The sequence below is a fragment of the Stegodyphus dumicola genome, chromosome 12 (genome assembly GCF_044657685.1).
Source record: "Stegodyphus dumicola isolate Sdum_Otavi_A_Nest chromosome 12, ASM4465768v1".
NCBI classification, from domain to species: domain Eukaryota; kingdom Metazoa; phylum Arthropoda; class Arachnida; order Araneae; family Eresidae; genus Stegodyphus; species Stegodyphus dumicola.
The window spans coordinates 75,327,383-75,348,027 of NC_140779.1; the positions used below are offsets into that span (position 1 = coordinate 75,327,383).

The 20,645-nt window shown below is 33.3% G+C and overlaps 1 protein-coding gene across 1 annotated transcript in view; it reads right to left on the minus strand.

Moving 5' to 3' along the window:
- LOC118203198 (uncharacterized) overlaps positions 1–20,645 on the minus strand; it is a 75,834-nt gene that overhangs the window by 1,801 nt on the left and 53,388 nt on the right. The window contains exons 14-16 of the mRNA XM_035375468.2: positions 17,588–17,666; positions 13,185–13,312; positions 6,096–6,195 (exon numbers count right to left, since the gene is read on the minus strand). Coding sequence (XP_035231359.1) covers positions 6,096–6,195; positions 13,185–13,312; positions 17,588–17,666 — 307 coding nt within the window. The remainder of the gene's footprint in view (positions 1–6,095; positions 6,196–13,184; positions 13,313–17,587; positions 17,667–20,645) is intronic.

Sequence of the window (20,645 nt, forward strand, 5' to 3'; positions counted from 1 at the left end):
ATGACAACATACGTTTTATGATTCAAAGACAAAATTGGTCCACGGAATGCTTCTTCTCTTGCATGGCCTAATTTACAAAACTGAAGGAGAAGTAAAGCTTGTTATAAAGCATCCCCCTTTTTCTGTTTTTTCAACATAGATGTCATTAACACAAGCCTATCTCCAGCTTTTTTAGCATCTGTTATAAATTAAACACATTAATAATTCAAAGTAAAAGGTACTTTTATTTTATTGTCACTTGGCATCTTCTGAAAATCTATGCTCTGGGTGATTATATGCATGGAGCTGACCTAGCACCAGTGTAAATTATATATTTAATATAGAGTATTTTTATGAAAACCATATATGGAACATTTTTCATTTATGTATTTAAAAAATAATCTAAAATTTTAAATATGTAAATTTATAATATATTTCATCTTTTTGTACATTTTCATGGCTTCATTTTAATGTGTTATATATAAGAACTACCCCCCCCCGGCCCAAAAAGAATGGGGTGAACAATATCACTTATTTATTTTTTTTCCAAACCGTATGTTAGAGATTTCAGCAAATTAATTGCATCTAATTATCATTTCAGTAATAAAGTAGAATTAAAAAACTCAGTTTTCCTGAATTGTGAAAGAAATCATTCTTTTGATGTACTACAAAATTAGATTTTCTGGTCCTCTTTGCAGCTGTTTATTTTTTATTTATTATTATTTTTTTTTAAGTTTGTGTGACAATTCACATCATTTTAATCCAGTTTATTTTGTAAATTGTCTGTTACAAATACAGTAAGACCCCGCTTAACCCGGGGATATGTTCCCTCAAAGTAGAGCGTAATGCGAAACAGTGCTAAACGAGGCTATCTTAACATGTAAATTATGGAGTTAGGAAAAGATGGATAGAAAATTGGTGAGGTATTAAATTCACTAATGTTTTTTGTAATAAAAATAAAACCAAACATTTATTCCTTACAAAAATAAAAGCAATATAAATTAATATACTTATAAAAACAAACAAAATTCTAAGTCAGTCAGATCATTTAGTCTATTCTGTGTTTCTAATTTTCTGCCTTTTTGTCAAGAAGGCATTATGATAGATTGGCTTAATGGCATATTGCATTCATCGTCGTCAATCCATATAGACAGTCGTTTTTCCATTTCCTCTATAATGTTATTCCTAGAACGGGTAATTCTAGTTGCAGAGCTTGATGCAGTTGCAGTTGCCGATGACAGAATTTTTCTTTATTCTTAAGAATTGTCCTTATTGTTGAAGTTGCCGAGTTCAATGCAGCACTAATTTGAGATTGACGTTCATCAGAATCTAATCTTCTAATCACTTGCATTTTAGTTTCCAATGAAATGCTTTTTCTGGTTGCTTTTTTTTTTCCCTTGTTTTTTACTATCACCCATGATAAAAACTAAAGATCATAATATTTGTCACTGTATTAATTGTTATAGTATTATATAAATTTATACTTACAATAATGTCAACAAATGTTTCCAATCATAAAAATGCGTCCATACAGCACCACACCAAACAAGAAACACAACTGCACTCTTTCGGTGTAGTGCTGCGCACAATTTCGGGGAATCCCCGGGTTGAAATAAAAGAACGCTAAACCGAAACAGCGTTAAGCGGGGTTTTACTGTACTCTCTTTACACACTTCATTTATACCCTGATAACAACAGTAACAAACTCTCCAGGTTTGTATTATATTTTTTAACTGTATTAAATGATATTGCTAGCCAGTAAGATAAATTGTCAATATCTGGAAAGGCATGAAATACAAAATTTAACATTTTATTCCTACTTGTAATTTTATATTTTTAAAATCTAAATTTGGGATATTTTACATATTTTGAATATTATACAAGGACCAGGGTCACGTATCCTGTGTGCTGCTCCCATGGAAATCCATGGAATAATTCTTTACTTTGAGAAATTTAGTTTTTAAATTGGATAATGTACAAAAAGCAACAAGTAAATTCTTTGTATTATATATTCATATTTGTTTAATTATTTAAAGATGCAAGTAAAATTTATATGTTGGCCTTTGTGTGAATGGTAGCCATTTGACCTCAGTATGTTGTAAAAGAGTTTTACCTAAAATGTGCTTGTTAGAAACATCAAATATAAAAAAGCTATCTCCAGTCCTTGTGAAATTTAATTGACTCTTTTGCTTTATAAATTGAAAGGATTTTGTTTTAAGCACAATACAAGTTCAGGTAATGTGATTAAGAAGATGCTGGCTAGCCTTCATATTAAAATTGCTTTTGGAATTGTGAAACTTTTCAACATTTTTAACTAGATTAAATGATATAGCAGTTAGATGTAAAGTATAAAGGCTTCCAGCTTTCTTTATTTTAATTTTATTATGGTATATCTTCAGAATCGAATTAAAAATTCTTTTTCCAAAATTTAAAGAACTGATGCTCTCTTTTATGTTTGTTGTATATTAAACAGACTTATATAAACATTTGAAATCTAAGTACTTAAAAAAGGCCATATTTGTTTGATCAATATTTTAAAAATTTAGTAACTATATGAGAGTATGCATTTGAGAAAAGCCCTTAAGATGGACTGCCAACATTCTGTAGCTTTTAGTTCTTTCCTACCAGTGGGCTGACTAAATTCTTTGAAATGAAACTTTGTATAAAAATTAGTATTTTATCTTAGATGGTGTCTAATCTCAAAGGTAAATATGAACAATTAATATGACTGAGAAGGAGACAGTGCATATTAATATAACACATGTCGACAGGGATTTTGTTAACTATATAATTTATGCTGGCTCTCACCTTTGATTACAAAAATTAAATCAGATTTATTGAGGTACCCACATTCTTTTTCTTAAATTTACTACTATTACTTTTTTAGCCTTAAGGCTAACCTTATACAGTCAAAAGTCGTTAATTCGGACACCCATAATACGGACCTCAAAGCTACCAACTTTCTGCGCATGCGTCGCGTAGACGCATGCACGTAAGACATTTACGGCTGCGAATATGCTTGTGCGCGTGCGAAAAATACGTTTACGAATGCGCGTTTAATGTATAACGAACGGTATAAGCTAAGCTAAAATTATCCAATTCAGTTAATGTTGCAGATTGCGTTGTTCCTTAATCTTCGAATTGGATTTGGCTTATTATTTTTTGCAGACTGTTAGAGAAATTTTATAAAAGTAAGCTTGAACTTTCGATTATGTCAAATAGAATTTCTCATATATATTTACTAATATGTAAAGGATCTACAAAGCGAAAGTATGTTTCGAAGTCCATTAAACGAAAAGTGGAATTGCTGCAAAAAATGGATAAAGGCATATCCTTTGTTTATCTAAACTTTAACATTTGTTTATCTTTAACACCGTGGCGCGCAATGAATTGGAAGTTGATCTGTCAGCACTATACTTATCTTCAGGGCAGATGTTTTTATTTTATTTGGCTTATAATTCCTTACTAAATGTAGTATTTCATCTCGATGTACTCCGTCTTTGATATGATTTAAATCAAATTCCTCGTTATTATAATTCGCTTCCGATAGCGAAGAAAGTGACAGAGTTTATTGAAAACGAAAAAATTTCGATTGACAAATTAGTCGGTATTCTCGACACAGCAATTATAGGACTTGAACAGCGGAACTTTGTAACTGAACAAGAAATTATGTCTGTTTATAGAACTAAAGAGAATGTATTTGCACATAAAAAACGAAGCAATTTAAACAACTTACATTGAAAGAAATGTTTAATAAAGTAAACAAATAAATATTAAGCTTTTTTTTTTTTTTAAATTTTGAAACCCTTTAAATCATAATTGCTCTTTATTTCATAAATTACGGTTTCATATTTTTAATTTTATAATTTCTGCATGCTATCTTACCAGATTTAAACTGATGATCTATAATCCGGAATCGCCGAAGTCCCGACGAGTCCGGATTAATGACTTTTGACTGTATTATTTTAACAAATAAAGTAAGGACAATACAAAAGGTTACTGAAAGGTGTCATCTGGAGTTTGGTGACCAAATTTTGTGCTAAAAAAGTTATCTTTTTAGAAATTTCTAGGTATTCGATAGAAGAAATACTGTTTATTGAGTTAGCATCAAATCTTCCGGAAACCATTAATCAATTGCATACTTACCCAAAAAAAAAAAAAAAAAAAAAAAGCTTATGAGCTGTATTTTTATAGCAGACTAGACCAAAATCTGATATGTTGTACCTATCCAATATTTCGGTCCCACCAGCGGTTGAGAGGTAAAGTTGTTGGCCACTGGTAGTTCGGTTCGAGGTTGAATCCCGCAAATGGGCTGGCTGCATGGCCGTTTTCGTGGTTCTCCCCATGTGTAACATGTATATCAGTTACCCTTAGAAAGCCATCCACGAAGGCAACCCTCTCCTTAGTCACATATCTTCGAAGGCTTTGCCGTAATCACATAATCTGCCGTAATCACATATTTGTTTCTATATCACTAACATATCGAGAAAATCCTTAGTGCCTATAGATATAATATTTATCAATGTCCGTCCATCAGCAATTAAGACTAGTGCCTCATGCCCTCAGAACTTGATACTTAGATATAAAAATTGTGATACTTTAGGGATGCGTTACATCATTACTTATGTGATCCAGTATTTATAGAAAGTGCTGTTGCTTCTGAGCCTCTCTTAGTTATATAAATGATTAGGTTTGTAATTTTGATTTATCTAAATCAGACTTACTCATATCAAGATTCAAAAGGCTGAAACCTACTACAGAAGGAGATCAAATTATGTTTCTTCTGTCAACAATGGGCAGAATTTGAGTATCCTAAATAAGGAGGACTCATTTTATGCAATGGTGTTGAAAAATCTGTGTAATTAGGACTGAGCAAAAGCTCGAAAAATATGTCTGTTCATTAATTTCTCAAAGCAAGATTGAAAGCTCTGCTGTTTGGCAGTAGAATCAAAACCTATCAAGTGCCTATAGCTGATATATAATTTATGTGCCTCTGCTATTTGTTATTCAACATTATATAGAGAATTATTGGAAGATACGTGAAGACTTGAAGTGATAGCTCTTCTACTTGGATTATGACTAGGATTAAATTCTGCTGCTTCATATACATGTGGGATGGTCAAGAAAAAAGGACCACTTATTCTCTATTATTAAATAATGAAGAACCTGCAAGTATATGTTCTTCGCATTTTGTTAAAACGATGCCACGTTTTGAACACACAAAGCCTTTCACCCAAATATGTACACCTCGAAGCCTGAATTTTGAATTTTTTACATTTATTTATTTATTTCATATTTTGTGGGAATCTAAGGAACTGCGCATTAAAAACTTGGCATTGTGACTATAAAGAGTAAAAGATTTGTTTTTCAGATTTAATCAAAAACTCGACGATATAAAAAAGGTGTGTTGCCGCTCTACAAAACACATTATATGTGGAGTTTAATCAACAAACTCAACTGTTTAAAAGAAACGTGTTTCCACTGCCAAATTAAATATTTTTATCTTCCACATGACAAGTGTGCTATCGTTTAAAAAGCATAAGATAACATTTAATTTTTCTTTCAAATTTATTCTGTTATTAACAAACTAAGCACTTCAAAAGAATGCAGTTCTTCATTTCTGTTTTTATTAATTACTAGCTGGTTTCTCGAATTTTTGTCAGCTAGATTTATTAAAAATCATTATATATATTGCTTTCTTTTTCATATAATAACCATTTCGGGCGGCTGGCCACGCAAATCATATAAAAAAGAAATAGCGAAACTGAATGTCACTTTTCCTGAAACAGAAAATGTTATTTATCTCGCTCTTGTTAAATCCGAATATGTCTTACTGCTTGCACCTGCACATAGAACTAAGCCAATATCATTAGATGAAAATTGACAAATCATTATAAACCGAAGCAGATTGTTTTCAAATGTATTCATGGACAGCAATAAATGAATGATTGAAGAAATTTTCAACAAAACAGAAATTGTTGAACCTCAGATTACACATGTATGATGTTTCTGAAAATTAAATCAGCTGTTAAAGCGCATAGCATAGACAAACTCAATGAAGAATAAATCAATTTGTATTGATCATGAAATATTTAAGAACTATGAATCATACTTACCAATATCTTTGAAAGCTGAATCTATGTGGTACTTAGTCCGCACACTGAAATGATGATCCAGTTTTTTAAATTCAACTTTGGTATTCCTACCTGGATATGACTGAAAGGAAATAGAAGTATGATTAGGCAGCAGAAAGATAAAATTAACAACGATGACAGCAGTGTTTACACTAGTGCTATTAACAAGAAACTACTTTCTTTATGTACCTGTGCACCCTACATATTCAAAACAGTCTCGATGCATTCTTGTCATTTCTGGAATGTGTCCTCAAGTCCATTTCTGGAAGCATGAGAAGTACGTTTTGTGATTCGCACTGGATCTTCACAATGGTGTCAAATTAGCGCCTTGATCTTTCGTTGACATCCAGCAATGTTCTACTTTTGAAGCTCACTTGCTATTCAAAACACTTTGCACGTCTCATGCAAAGTCACCATAAATTTGTTGCATCATGTGCAACATCTGGGAGGCAGATTTGCCAAATTATGAACATAAAATTTCACTTTCCCTGTTTGTTTACGTTGAAATCGTAAAAGTGGTATTGTACATGGCCGTAATAGCACGAATGGCGCAATTACCGATACACGCATACAATATCTCTTGGCACACTGATTTATGAAGTCCATGTTCCCTGTGACTATGTGCGTAACCTTGTTGTCTTATAACCCATCTCTTGACTTGTCGTAGACCCAATCTTGAAAGTTTTTGATACCACCCCATAAAAGGCAGCATGTATTAAATTTGCTTTTAATACTTGGAATAATTCACATTATTGTATTTACTTTTAAAAATGTCACGATAGCAATAACAGATTAAGTTTTATAGAATTTCTTTATAAATCTAACAGAATTTTAAATTCGGTAGATGATTGCCATACATTTTGTGTCCTGCACTTTCTTAAATAATCATTGATAAAAAAAAAGTTGACGGTAGGCTCTCTCATTTAGTTTAAAGAATCGCTGATGTTTAATGCGTAGGATTATTAAAAGAACTTCGAGGATGTTATAAAACAAATAAAAGATTTTACACACACATAGAATTTATTTTATTTTAAATTTATTACATTTATTCATTCAAAATGGCCTTATGTAAAATTCGTCGATGATGTGAGAAATAAGATATATAATTTTAATATTTCTGTACTTACCTATATTCCTAGTAAATCTTAAATCTATAAATGAATTGCCAAGTGTACTCGTATAGTTACTTGGCACCATATTGATATTAAAATGATGTTTCATAAAATCAAATTCCTTTTCATTTAGTTCGACGTCTACATTGAAATCTCCTATCATAATAATTGAAACATCTGTGCCTGCAGTAAACTCTTCATCCATCAGTAACGTAATCTCAGAATATTTCACCAATTCACTAAACAATGATATCTTCAAATCTCCTGAATTAACAGTTGGATGAATATATACCGGATGCTAGAATAAATATTGACTGTCCATAACAATTTCATCAACCATGCAAATATCGCCTGCTTCTGAATCGTGTATTTTCTTACTCTGCTTAAATTATATTGGCACGCAATCTGCTACACTCATCAAATTTCTATAAATCGCATGCCAAACTAAAATACTGCAAACGTCACTCGAACGCACTGACTGTCCACACGACAGTCAGCAGGATCCTGATTTGAATCAGCAGGATAATGCTGGGCCTGATATGGCTGGCATTTCTCTGGATTTTCTCCGAGCGATTGATATTGTTTCTTGTCCAGCTAGGTCATCAAAAGTTTCATTAACCGAACATGTATAGAATATGGAGGACCGCCAGATTCGGGCACCTCAAAATTTCGCAAATCTAGAGCAACAGTTGAGGAACGAGTTTACAAGCATGCATCGCCGCCAAAAGGATGTTTCATCAATTACTGACATAAGCATCACTAGTAAGTCCTATGGTCTTGAATTTTTTAATTATTCATTACCTGTGTATGAGATTTACCCATATTTAATTTCTATAAAAACAGTCACTTTCTTCACGCCGCCTTTTGTTTGGGGGGGCAAAAGAGTGTATTTTGTAATGAAATATTACAGGTAGAAATGGCGCGCTGATGTAATGCAGGGCACTTTTAAAATAATAGTTTAAAGCAGTCCGTTGGCGTAAATGCGCGGATTTCGAGCGATTTGCATTGGAACACGAATGAAAAACACTCTTGTCTCGCTGCCATGCATGTTATCAATGGAATTATGAATGGAAATGCAGCAACTGTTCAGACGTATAGAGAACGATTCCTGAATAAACAACTGCCTAATTATCAAATATCGTCGAAAACTATGCAATAATGGATCGTTCCGTGCTTACAGGTGTGACGTAAAAAGAGAAAAATATCGCAGAACTCCAAAGCCATCCTGATATAACACATGAGAGCTGTTGTACAGGCGTTGGATGAGAGCCAAGCAAACGTTTGGAGGATATTAAATGAGTAAAAAATGCATTGATATGAGCTGCAGGGAGTGTAGGCATTTAAACTGCCGATTATCATCTTCGTTTCACTGTTGCCCGCTGGTGTCTAAAATTGGCTGCAAGAAATCCTGGACTTCTTTTGGTACATATCATCCACTTACGAGGCTACGTTTGCAAGTTGCGGTATGTTAGATATCCACAGTTTTCATCTTTGAGTACATGGTAATCTACATAACACGAGATCACATGCCCATCAAAGAAGATTCCCCCATAACGTTTGCGATGGCATGATACAAAACTACTTGGTAGGATCATACATTCTACCCAGCTGCTTGAACAACAGCATTCATCTGTCTACAAGATATCTTGCATGAACTTCTTTCCGACAGTGCTCCAGCTGCATACGATTCAAGTTCCAGTATGTTGCAGCGCAAGTTCATTTCGGCAGTAATATCGAAAACTACTTCGATGCTATTTACAAACCCAATGAACTGGATTGGGTGGGTATATTCCTTAGCCATCATCGATGCTTCTTCTGAAAATTCATTAACAGCAACGAAATCTATGGATATTTACCAAAGTCCGATGAAGATCTAGTTGCCGGACTGGTGGTTTGCATTGGATGGCTGAAGATATCCCTTGGCCACCATGGATGCCTCTTCTAGAAATTTATTAAGAGCAACGAAATCTATGGACACAAGTCCGATGAAGGTCTGGTGGCTGCCCTGTCATTGCTGCTGGAATGTGCATAAAATGTTTGAGGTTTTACTAAAATACGCCAATCCACGCGCCACTTTTCTGAATCTTATATCATCTTATATTAATGCACTTTCAAGCAACTTTTGTAAAGAGATGAATTATTAAAATATTCGTTTCTTTTGATTTTACATAGCTTTACCTATTGTTCATACCTTCCTTATGTGCATTCACAGGTGCCGTTTCTGACCACATATTAAATTACGAAATCCGCTTATTTGGGTCCCCTGTACTTGCTTTTACAATTTTACCAGGTATTTTAGCATCATCTTATACAGTGGTGCTTCCATACAGAACGTTCTTCTTGAAAGATGCGTACATGGCTTGAAAAATGCCCCTATATAACAAATTCGGTACCGCATTACGAAATGCATGCGAATATTGTTGCATTTCATAGACACATTAAATGCGGAGATAAATTTGTTCTACTTTAGAGGGCTCATAAGTACAGAAACTGCGTCTATGCATGAAAAAAATGGGTAGAGAAAAAAAGTAAACAAACATATTTATTAATATGATATTTCGTTCGAAGAATTGCAAGTTCTCCTTAGGCAGAAAATGAAAATCCTAATCCAGTAAGAAGTTTTTTCTGGGATGAGGAAAGCACAACGCGTCCATGCCTATTGCAATAATTGCTAAGCCTTTTGAAGAAGTGAGAAATTCGCATCATATTCGCAGTCAAGCAATCGCATCTCAGTCAAACTGAGAGGAACAGAGCGTCAGATCTGTTCTCTGCACTACTTCAGGAAAAACTAAAGAACTTTCTGAAACATGATCGCCTCAAGATACCAAGGGCAGATTTGCAACAATGACCAAGGCAACTGAGGTTTCATCGTGGAAGACTGGGAAGACTCTTCCTAAACTGAATCAAAACGTTGTATGCTCACAGAATGATGTCTTAAATACTTATACAACTAATAAAAACTAATAAATTTGTAGCATTTTTCGACATTGGTAGCGTTTCTAATATTCTCTGAATTGTTTCTACGGTGATTCGCAATTGCTCGTTTTGAAATCGTTTAGTGTTTTAATCAAAAATTCTTTGAAGTGTTACAAAATCTGAAATCAATAATAAAACAAATTTCAAATTCAATTTAGAGCTTCAAATGCCATTTCTATGGGAGATTACGTTATATTCAAATTTTGATGGCTCTAGGTACCGTTGTTTTATCAAAATGCGAGGAACATACATACGTTTATGCAGATTCTTCATTATTTAATTTCTTTAAATATAAGACAGAGCAATAATATATGGTAGCAACGATTTGAAAAGTGATACAGCCTTTTAATGTTTTCGACGCAAAATGTCAAAACGAAATTAATAGTCCTTCAGGGCAAATTGCCCCTTTTGACTAAAAATAAAATGAAAATTACAAAAACCGATTCACTTTACTGATCGAATTTGCTCCAGAAAACGGAGTTACAGCTGTTTTAGTTCATGAGCAGCTCTTTTGGAAGAGTTCCAGGAGTAAACATCTACTATTCGTTCACAAACATTTTCACTTTGCTAAGCGAACGAAAGCCTGATTGGGAAAATAAATAAATAAATAAATTAAATTAAAAATGAAAAAAAAAAAAAAAAATCTGAAAGCTTTCAGATTTGACATTACGCCCACAGGAGCCTTTTTTTTTTAACGTTTTTTGCGTTACTTTTATTTCTTAACTATCATATTCTTCGCACTTAAACCATAAAATTCAGTTCAACAGCAATATCGCAAAACAATTTTAAAATGAGCATATCTTTAGAATTTTCGATACACAGTCTCGCGCGCTGGAGAGGGGGGGGGGGAATCCGCACATTGCTCACTTTTAAATTGTTGAGTTTCTTAATAAAAAATTCGTTGAAGTGTTACAAAATAGAAATTCGATAATAAAACAAAGTCCATATTCCAAAGTAATTCCATATTCCAAATTCAATAATTGCCTAAGCATAAGCCTTGAAAAGGCTTAGGCAAATTCCATATTCCAGACGCCCACATTCGGTGGAGGATAACGTTATTCAAAACTGAATGGCTCCACGTTCCGTTGTTTTATCACAATGCGAGAAACCTACAAACATTTATACAGATTCTTCATTATTTATTTTTTTAAAATATAACACAGGGCGATAATATTTGGTGGCAATAATTTGAAAAATGAAACGGACATCTAAAATTTTCAATGCAAAATGTCAAAACGAAATTAATAGCCCTTCTGTGCTTACACCCTTTGGGCTAAAAAAGAGCGGAAGGAAGTTGGAGACGCTCCAACTTCTCATTTTAGGGAAGAAAATAATGTTTATCCTCTTATATCAAAATGAGTTTAATTTTTTATAATTTTTGAACTTTTCGAAACAATTTTATTCTCAAATTTTATTGTTAGTTCTGTATAGAAAGAAGGTTTTAGGTAATATAAACTTCAGCTTAAATAAATGGTGTCCCTTTTTTCGCGATTCCTGTTTTCGCGGTTGTCAAAAACGTTCCTGTTTCCGCGAAATCATCAATCTTCATTACCCCTCTTCCTAAAGGGGTTACATAGTAGGGTGCCGAGTGGACCTTGACCTCTCTCGAAATGTAAAGAGAAAAAAATTTTAAATAAAAAAAAAAAAAAAAAAAAAAGAATTTTTGAAAGAAATAATCGAAAAATACTTACCATCTCAGATCTTTGCATGAATGAAGCTAATACTGTATTTAAAAGGAAAGAGAGAGGTGTTCAAACTCTGCGATGATTTTTGACAATGAACTAAAATATTTGTTCCTAAGTAAAAAACAATATTCTTCCAAAATCTTCATAAAGGAGAGTTATAATCTTTCAGAATAGTGTGTGTGTGATCATGGCATAGCCTCGAGGGCTATCTCGCCTAAGGGGAGGAATGCCTTCGTGGAGGATTTTCTAAGGGAACCTGACTCGGATACACGTTACACATGGGGCAAACGGGGAAAACGACGAAAACGCCAATGCAGCCATCCCGTTCGCGGGATTCGAACCTCGGAGCGAACTACCAGTGTTCAGCGAATTTACCGCTCGGCTGCTGGTGGACTCTTTGAGAATAGATATTCGCTCTTAAAACGGCGTTCTTTCTTCTGAAACGACGACTTCTTTGGTCTTAATTGCGCTTTTAATTCTTTCAATTATACAAATCTAATAAACTACGTTTTCCTTATTTTTATTCTGAATTCGATACTGATAACCTTTATTACTGAGCTTCTTTTTAGTTTCAATAATGTCTAAAACATTCACATTGATTAACATAAGATGGGAAAATAACAGTTAATATTGTAGCAGAATTATAAATGGAATGAAGCTAAAGATTTCGAGAGGAGCCTAAACTAAGACACGTCTTCAATCTGACAAAGACTTAACTTATTCACACACACACACACACACACAGAAGAATTTTGAAAAAAACGCGGAAAGAGGAATCTCGGAAACAGAAGTAATTCGAAATAAACCAGTTCAGGTATCAGCGTCGTCTGACTTCCGATCGGCCGGCTCGTTTGATTCTTTTGTTCTTTGCTCCAACCTCACTAACCCGCTGTTGATTCACCATCGTTCCGGATCTTTTTCATCTAAGTTATTGTTAGTGAGCGTTGCGGCATAAAAAAGAACTAACTCATTTCAATGAGCGAACGGTTCTGATCTGAGCCCATAAAAGAGAGTTTTTGCTCACCTCCAGCAACAACTATCCCAAATAAGAGACAGCACAGAATAAAGCGTCACAGATTGCCTAGCATTTGAGGCAATGGAATACAAAGTGGCACGAATTCCTCGGTATATCGGTTTCAAATTCCAGAAAGGGAATAACGTGGGACTTGATAAGATAGAATACTTATTTTATATGCCTTATTCTGGAGGTTGCAAGCGATAGCGAATACCTTTTCATTGAAAAATCTGATAGCTATCCTTTTAGGTTAGAGGGGGAAAAAATGCGGTTTTTATCTTACCTCAAAATCTGCCTTAATTTCATTAAGCAACCATTGTCGAAGATTTTCGAACTTCTTTTCATTTATACGGTTTTTTTCCAGATGTTTCAACATTGATGGAACTTTGGACTCCAGATGTCCTGGTGGAGCTATAAAGTGCAAAATAAATAATTAGCTATTAAGTACATTTTACTAAAAACTCTAAATGTATATTGATAGATTTTTAACCAATAGCATAGACAGATATCTGTCATACATCTAACACGCGAATAATAAGGTTACAGCCGAAAATATCGCGGCAAAAACATCGCGGACGAATTCGTCGGAGAGAAAATAACGCAAGGAGAAAACGTCGTGGTACAAAACCTCGTAGAGAAAAACATCGCAGTTCTAAAATATCGTGGTCGTAAATAAAGTTGTTCAAAAACTTCGCAGTTTAAAAACAACGTCGACGAAAATATCGTAGTTAAAAGTAAAATACCTACAAATCATCGCATGACGATAACATCGCATACATGCGTTTTTCAAACCGCATAGTGACATATTATGTAACTGACTTTCGTCATAACTAACAAATCGACATCTAAAAAATTGATTGCACGCTATATACAAACGACAAACGACACTTTAAGAATAAACGGAAACAAAACAATATATAATTTTCATTAAAACAATATCAGATTAACAAATGTGAAAGAAAATAATATGATCACTAACTAAGCAATTTTTATAGAGATAACCTCATGCAGTTATTTATCTTTCTTTTTCGAAGCATTTTTAGACTGTATTTTTCAAGAAAACTTATCAGTTAAACATTATAAAAAAAAGCTTAATTTATTAATGTCTATTGTTAATTAACTATATAAATTCAAAGTTCTTCTAAGCTTTTAAGTGGCATTAATTTTCTACTCATTTTCAATTTTTAAATGCTTAACTTTCCTTCTTATTTTTTCAGCAAAAATTTATTAGTTTGTTCAAATATATGAAATATAGAAGTAAAAGAATCCTTCTTTCCTTCTTGCGCTCTATGATCTTTATACGAACATGCATTTACAACTTTCAAAACATGAAAACGTATGTGTGCGATGTTATCGTCATGCGATGATTTGTATGTACTTTATTTTTTGCCACGATATTTTTAAGCTGCAAAGTTTTTGAACCGCTTTATTTTTTACCACGATATTTTGTACCACGATGTTTTAGAACTGCGATGTTTCCTCTTTGCGATATTTTCTCCCACGATGTTTTGTACCAAGACGTTTTCTCCTTGCGTTGTTTTCTCCGCGACGTTTTCGGTGGACACCAATAATAAGGTTGACGTGTTTTTCGTATTTTGAGGTTGAGTAGTAAAACTGTTTCAATTTTAGTTTCATTATGGAAAACAGGTATATAAAAAAAAATAGATATTTTATATTCTTAAGAACCAAATATAAAAAGCCTACCGAGAATCGAAGGTAAAACCGCTGAACATTCTGGTCATTCAGTCCAGATTTAAACCTCGCGAACGGGTAGTTGCATAACGTGTTTGTAGTTTTCCTCATATATAAACATAAATGCAAGCCAATGATCTTTAAAGGGTCTTTGTGGTGACATCTCGTACTTAGGTACCTCTCGTATGCTTTTCCTTTAAACCACTTAAACCTCTTTCATCTATCCCCGCTTTTAATTAAGGCACTTGAGATTTGATAATTTGCTTGTCTTAACTAATGTGCGCGACATCCCAAATTTGCATAATCTTACGGCTTTCCCATGCTGAATCTGTAATTTCAGTGTTGAGTAGCGTATTTGATCTTTAGGTTATCTGATTAACCCTTTTAATTGCTTTTAATTATCAGTTTTTATTGAAATATAGTAAATATATAAGAGACATGGATACATCATATAATTGCAGATTTTGAATTCCCCCCTCTAATACGATTTATGAATCTTCAAACACGGGATCTTTAAACGAGATACATTAATTTTATAACTGCAAAATATGGGGCATTCATAGGCTCCCAACTAGCACAAGAACGTTCACAGAACGTTCAGTGCAAGTGCTTCCAGAATGTGTTGGGGACTTTCAAGCAGAATAATCTAAATCACGTCTATATGTTGAGTTCTAAAACGGACTATAGCACGTCAGATACTCTGTATTTGTAATACTTCCATGCATATTGTCATTAAGGCACAGTACTAACCAGTTTTGCCATTTAGAGTCAAAAGAAAATATCAGAAACTCAAGGTCACAGATTTTGGTGTAAAAAAGTTAGCATTTTTAGGAGGATAAAAAAATTGCAAACTTCCGGTATATTTTATATTCCAGTGTCCTTTAATGGATAAAAACCTAGTAGAATGCAATTTTGTTTTTGGCCACATGTGACATTAGAAATCGAATTACGTCTTACAGTTTGGTATGTGGAAAGCACCTATAACAAAGGGAAGAAATAGAATCCTTGAAATCGGAAATGTTGGTTTATCACTTCGAAAAATCTTTATCTGTTTAGGCCGAAATGTCAGCACTGTTCATCTTGTATATAACAGTGGTTGCGACAATCAGGCGAGTTCGGATGACAGCAAGCGGTGGCCAGAGGGAAACTTTTCCTTGGACGAATCAGAAGAACGATTCTGGTTATCCTTACTCTACAACGAGTGATCTTGGACGCCAGGTGTACACCTGGGTTGGACGTCAGTATAGTCTGAAGCCAGGAGGCCCAGCAGCGTATACATAAACCATGAGTAGGTGTTTGCACAATACTGGAGTATGAGCCAGATGCCCATCTATCGGTGGTCCTTTGATATCAAGACACTGCTTTTAAAGTCTATCATCGAAAGAGGCAGTAGAGACCAGAACAGAGACCTAGCCTCTTCAACGTCACGGAAACAGTGATGGTCGAAAGGTCAACGTGAAGGCTGTTGATGACCAATGCCATTAACAAGCCTTCACTGTTTAATATGGATAATGAGGTCGGTATTCAAGATAAAAAGAACACACCGCAAATGGAATAGAAAAAGCACATTATAGTAAATAGAAGAATAAATATAATTAGAAATAAAGAAATTGTGTTATATATGAAAATCAATAAAAGAGTTTAATTTCGCATATAAAAGTCGGTTAGAACCTTTTTTACTTTTTTTTTTTTTTTTTTTTTTTTTAGTCCAAAGGGATTTGAATCCCGAAGGACTATTAGTTTCGTTTTGGCATTTTGCGTCGGACGGATAAATGTCGGTTCACTTTTCAAACTGTTGCCATAAAATGTTAGAGTCCTGCATTATATTTGAAGAAATTAAATAATGAAAATCTGCGTAAATGTATGTATATTTCTCACATTGTCATAAAATAACGGTACATAGAGTCATCGAATTTTGAATAACGTAATCCTCCAACGAATATGAGCATGTGGAAGACCAAATTTGAAATTTGAAATTTGTTTTATGATCGATTTCCTATTTTTTAAAACTTTGACGAATTTTTGATTAACAAACTCAAGGATTTCAAAGCGAGCAATGGCAACGTTGTGCAGAAAAAACATTTTTATCTCCAGCGCGTGAGTCTCTGTATCGGAAATTCTAAAGATATGCTCGTTTTAAAACTATTTTGCGATATTGCTGTTGCACTGGATCTTATGGTTTAAGTGCGAGGAACATGATATTTAATAAAGAAAGGTAACACACAAAATGTTAAAAAACGCCCCTTTGGACGTAATTTAAAATCTGAAACGTTTCGAATTTTTTTTTTTTTTTAAATCTTTTTTTTTTTTTTTTTTTTTTTGGCAGAGTTATCTGGCAGACGTAATCTGATTATCACTGCTATTATTAAGCACTTTTCTCCCACCCTTTTTTTTTTTTTCAATTTCTTAGACAGCTTTCTTTTACTCTGATGGTTTGTGATAGTAATTTTTCTATCGTTGCAAATTTGATTTTTTAGACAGGGCCCGATTAATTTGGAAATATAACACCGATATGAAAGGCTTTAAATGATTTACTGTAAAATGAAGTGTGATGGAACGTTTTCGTACTCCTATAAATGTGAAAACTTCATATGCATCCGAAGTACAGGTCAAAAGAAAACAGGGTAGGTTTTATGGGAAGGTTAGTTTGTCAACTCATTTCTGCAGAATAAAAATTGACTTAAAGCGTTTATTTTCATCAAGGAACTTAATGGGATTTCAATTTAAACTCTTTGATTTATACTATACTACAAAAATATATGAACTATCTAATATGTTGCATGTGATGATCCACGAACATGTGCAATTTATGTCAGAAATCAGCTAATTATTAATGGACTGTAGAAAAGAAGCAGAACTTTTTAAATGTCTTGATGTTAAATTTAAATAACTTTAATCGCATACTGTTTCCAGAGTGAAAATTCTTGTCATATTTTGTGTAATTTTTCTTCCATATGAAAACTATTGTTAGTTTGACGGAATGTTGATACTTACCTGTGGTGTTTCCTAAACGTAAAGGAAATATCTCTCTATCTACGTTGAAGTATCTATGAGGTGCAGGTGCCTCTGTTTCCTTAAACAATAAAGATTAAAAATAAGATAAAAAATTCTTCTGAATTATCAGCAATATATTGAAGTTTAAAAAACTGGGCAAAAAAAGTAGTCTCCATAATTATACTTTTGATTCTCTTATATATCCTTAATTTACTAAATATAATAAATGAGCGTATAAATAAATAAATGAAATATAAAACTCTTGGACAAATTATTAGACAACGTACAACAAGTATATAAGTTTCCAAAAAAGTAGTTTAAGTATAATGCTACTGAGTATGAATAAATAAGCAAAACAGCACATTTTAAAGAATATTTAAATTTGCGGATTATTATTCAATAATAACTATTTAAACAAATTTGTCTTTTTTCAACTATAACATAAACTGAAAAAAATCAGTTAGTAATGCTTCTATCTCCAAATAATGTGTTGAAGAGCGATCGTAGTCACTTCCAACCCGGAGTACGATGTATAAAGTGATATCCATCTACCATACCGAAGTATGACAAAGCATAATGTGCGCTTTGATCAATACTGTGCTTAGCGGACCCATATCACGGCGATTCAGGTTTGAATCGTTGAGAATGTGTAAATGTTTAGTGTCTTCATGGCATGGGGTATAAAAATACCATAGAGCCGAAAGTCTTCTCGAGTGGTTATTAGTAGAAGACTTGCATCTTTTGTCCGGTGTATTGCTCCCACAAAATTGGGATGGATATGGACAAATTCTTTCTGTTACCTATAAGATGCCAAAGGTATTGAACAACAGACGTAACTCTTTTCTTCTAGACCCCGATGAACTCATGAATCTAATCTGGATTATATTTAGCTCAAGAAGATCAGTAACACTAATAACAAGTTTACCAATATTCCGAATTTTGTATTTGCAATATACGTTCTTTTTCTCTTAGGATTCTGATGTATTAGCTTAATACTTAAAAAGCAGGCCTACCAATGGCCCAGTGGATAAGACCAGTTAACACTAGTAGTACTCACATGTTCAGTACCCAGCAACGAGGCTAGCTTAATGACGGATTTTTGTGGTTTTTCTTCAATTATAAGGTAACTATCAACCGGATTCCTACAACATTTTTGTACGGAGGCCATTTAATAAAACAAAGATGATACAGCAGTAAAAATATTGTTTACCCGGCGGGAGCATACCTCATATTATTTATTGCATTTCGCAGATTTTTCTATTTATTATTAGCAGAGGGTTTGTTACAAACCAGTACAGTCAAAAGTCGTTAATTCGGAAACTCATAATCCGGAATAATCTATAATCCGGACCTCAAAGCTAAGAACTTTCTGCGCATGCGCCGCGTTGACGCATGCGCATAAGCGTTTAAGAGTGCGCGTAAGACTTTTACGACTGCGCATTTGCGTGTGCACAAGCGCAGAATACGTTTTCACTGCGCGTTTAATGTATAACGGACGGTATAAGCTAAAATTATCTAATTGTCTATTTCAGTTAATGTTGATGATTGCGTTGTTCCTTAATCTTCGAATTGGATCCGGCTTATTATTTTTTGCAGACTGTAAGAGCAATTTTATAAAAGTAAGCTTGAACTTTCGATTATGTCAAATAGAATTTCCGATGCTGGAGCTCCCAAAGGATCTACGAAAACGAAAGTATGTTTCGATGTCCATCAAACAAAAAGTGGAATTGCTCCAAAAAATGGATAAAGGCATATCCTTTGTTTATCTAACCGTTCGGAAATCTGTTTATCAATTTCACGCTGCTCTGCGCGGGGGGGGGAGGGGGAACGTGGCGGCGCGCAATGAACTGGAAGTTGATCTGTCAACACTATCGTTATCTTCAGGGCAGATGTTTTTATTTTATTCGGCTTATAATTCCTTATTAAATGTAGTATTTCATCTCAATGTACTTCGTCTTTGATATGATTTAAATCAAATTCCTGGTCATTATAAATATCACGAATACAAATCAAATAGTTTTCTGGTTGCAATTTTCTAATTTCGGCTATGCATAATGTATGCTTTACGCATGCGCGCGTTGAAAGAAATGATTAATAAAGTAAACAAATAAATATTAAGCTTTTTTTTGTAAACTTTGATACCCTTTAGATCATAATTGCTCATTATTTTATAAATTACGGTTTTATATTTTTAATTTTATAATTTCTGCATGCCATCTTACCAGATTTAAACTGATGATCTATAATCCGGAAAAATCGATAATCCGGAATCACCGAAGTCCCGACGAGTCCGGATTAAAGACTTTTGACTGTATTAAGCTTTTTGACTGGTACCATTTTGCTAAATACATTTACTCATTTTTATGTCTGTTTCATCCTGTTATTCACATAATATTTCAAACTTTTTCATTTTGTTAAAATATCATTAAACCAAATAATTTATGTTAAAGAATTATCTAAAAATTAAAGCTCATTGCAATCATAAAATTAGTATTAATATTAAATAAATAAATTAAATTAAATATGAATCGAGTTCATTACATTCCTTTGTTTGTTTTGGGAAAAGATTTTGTCATTACGATAAAAATCAAAATACGAAAAATTATTGATTGTTTAAAAAAGCTAATAACTTGCAGAAAATTCCGAATTCTTGTCTTATACTAACAGAAGTTTGTTTAAAATTTAAAACTATTTATTAATTATTTTAAAATTGGGAAAATATTTACTTTTGATTTGAAAGGAAACATGTTCTTTTTATAAATTCTTTTAAGGTGATTTCATATATAAACTTTATAAATAATATTAACATATATTTTCATTAGCAGAAGAACTCGTTATATATAGCTCCATACATTGAGCAATGTAAACTTATTTCAGTACTTATATACAGAGCGAACTTCATGCATACAAAGAGGAATACTCTTGAGCCATTCAGATAAGTCTATATCGTTGTATATCAGTACACTTTCTCAATAGAGTGATCTACAATTTGCTAAATTAAAAGCTATAAAAGTTGCTCATATTTGTAACTGATACAGTTTTAACATCCAGATTATAA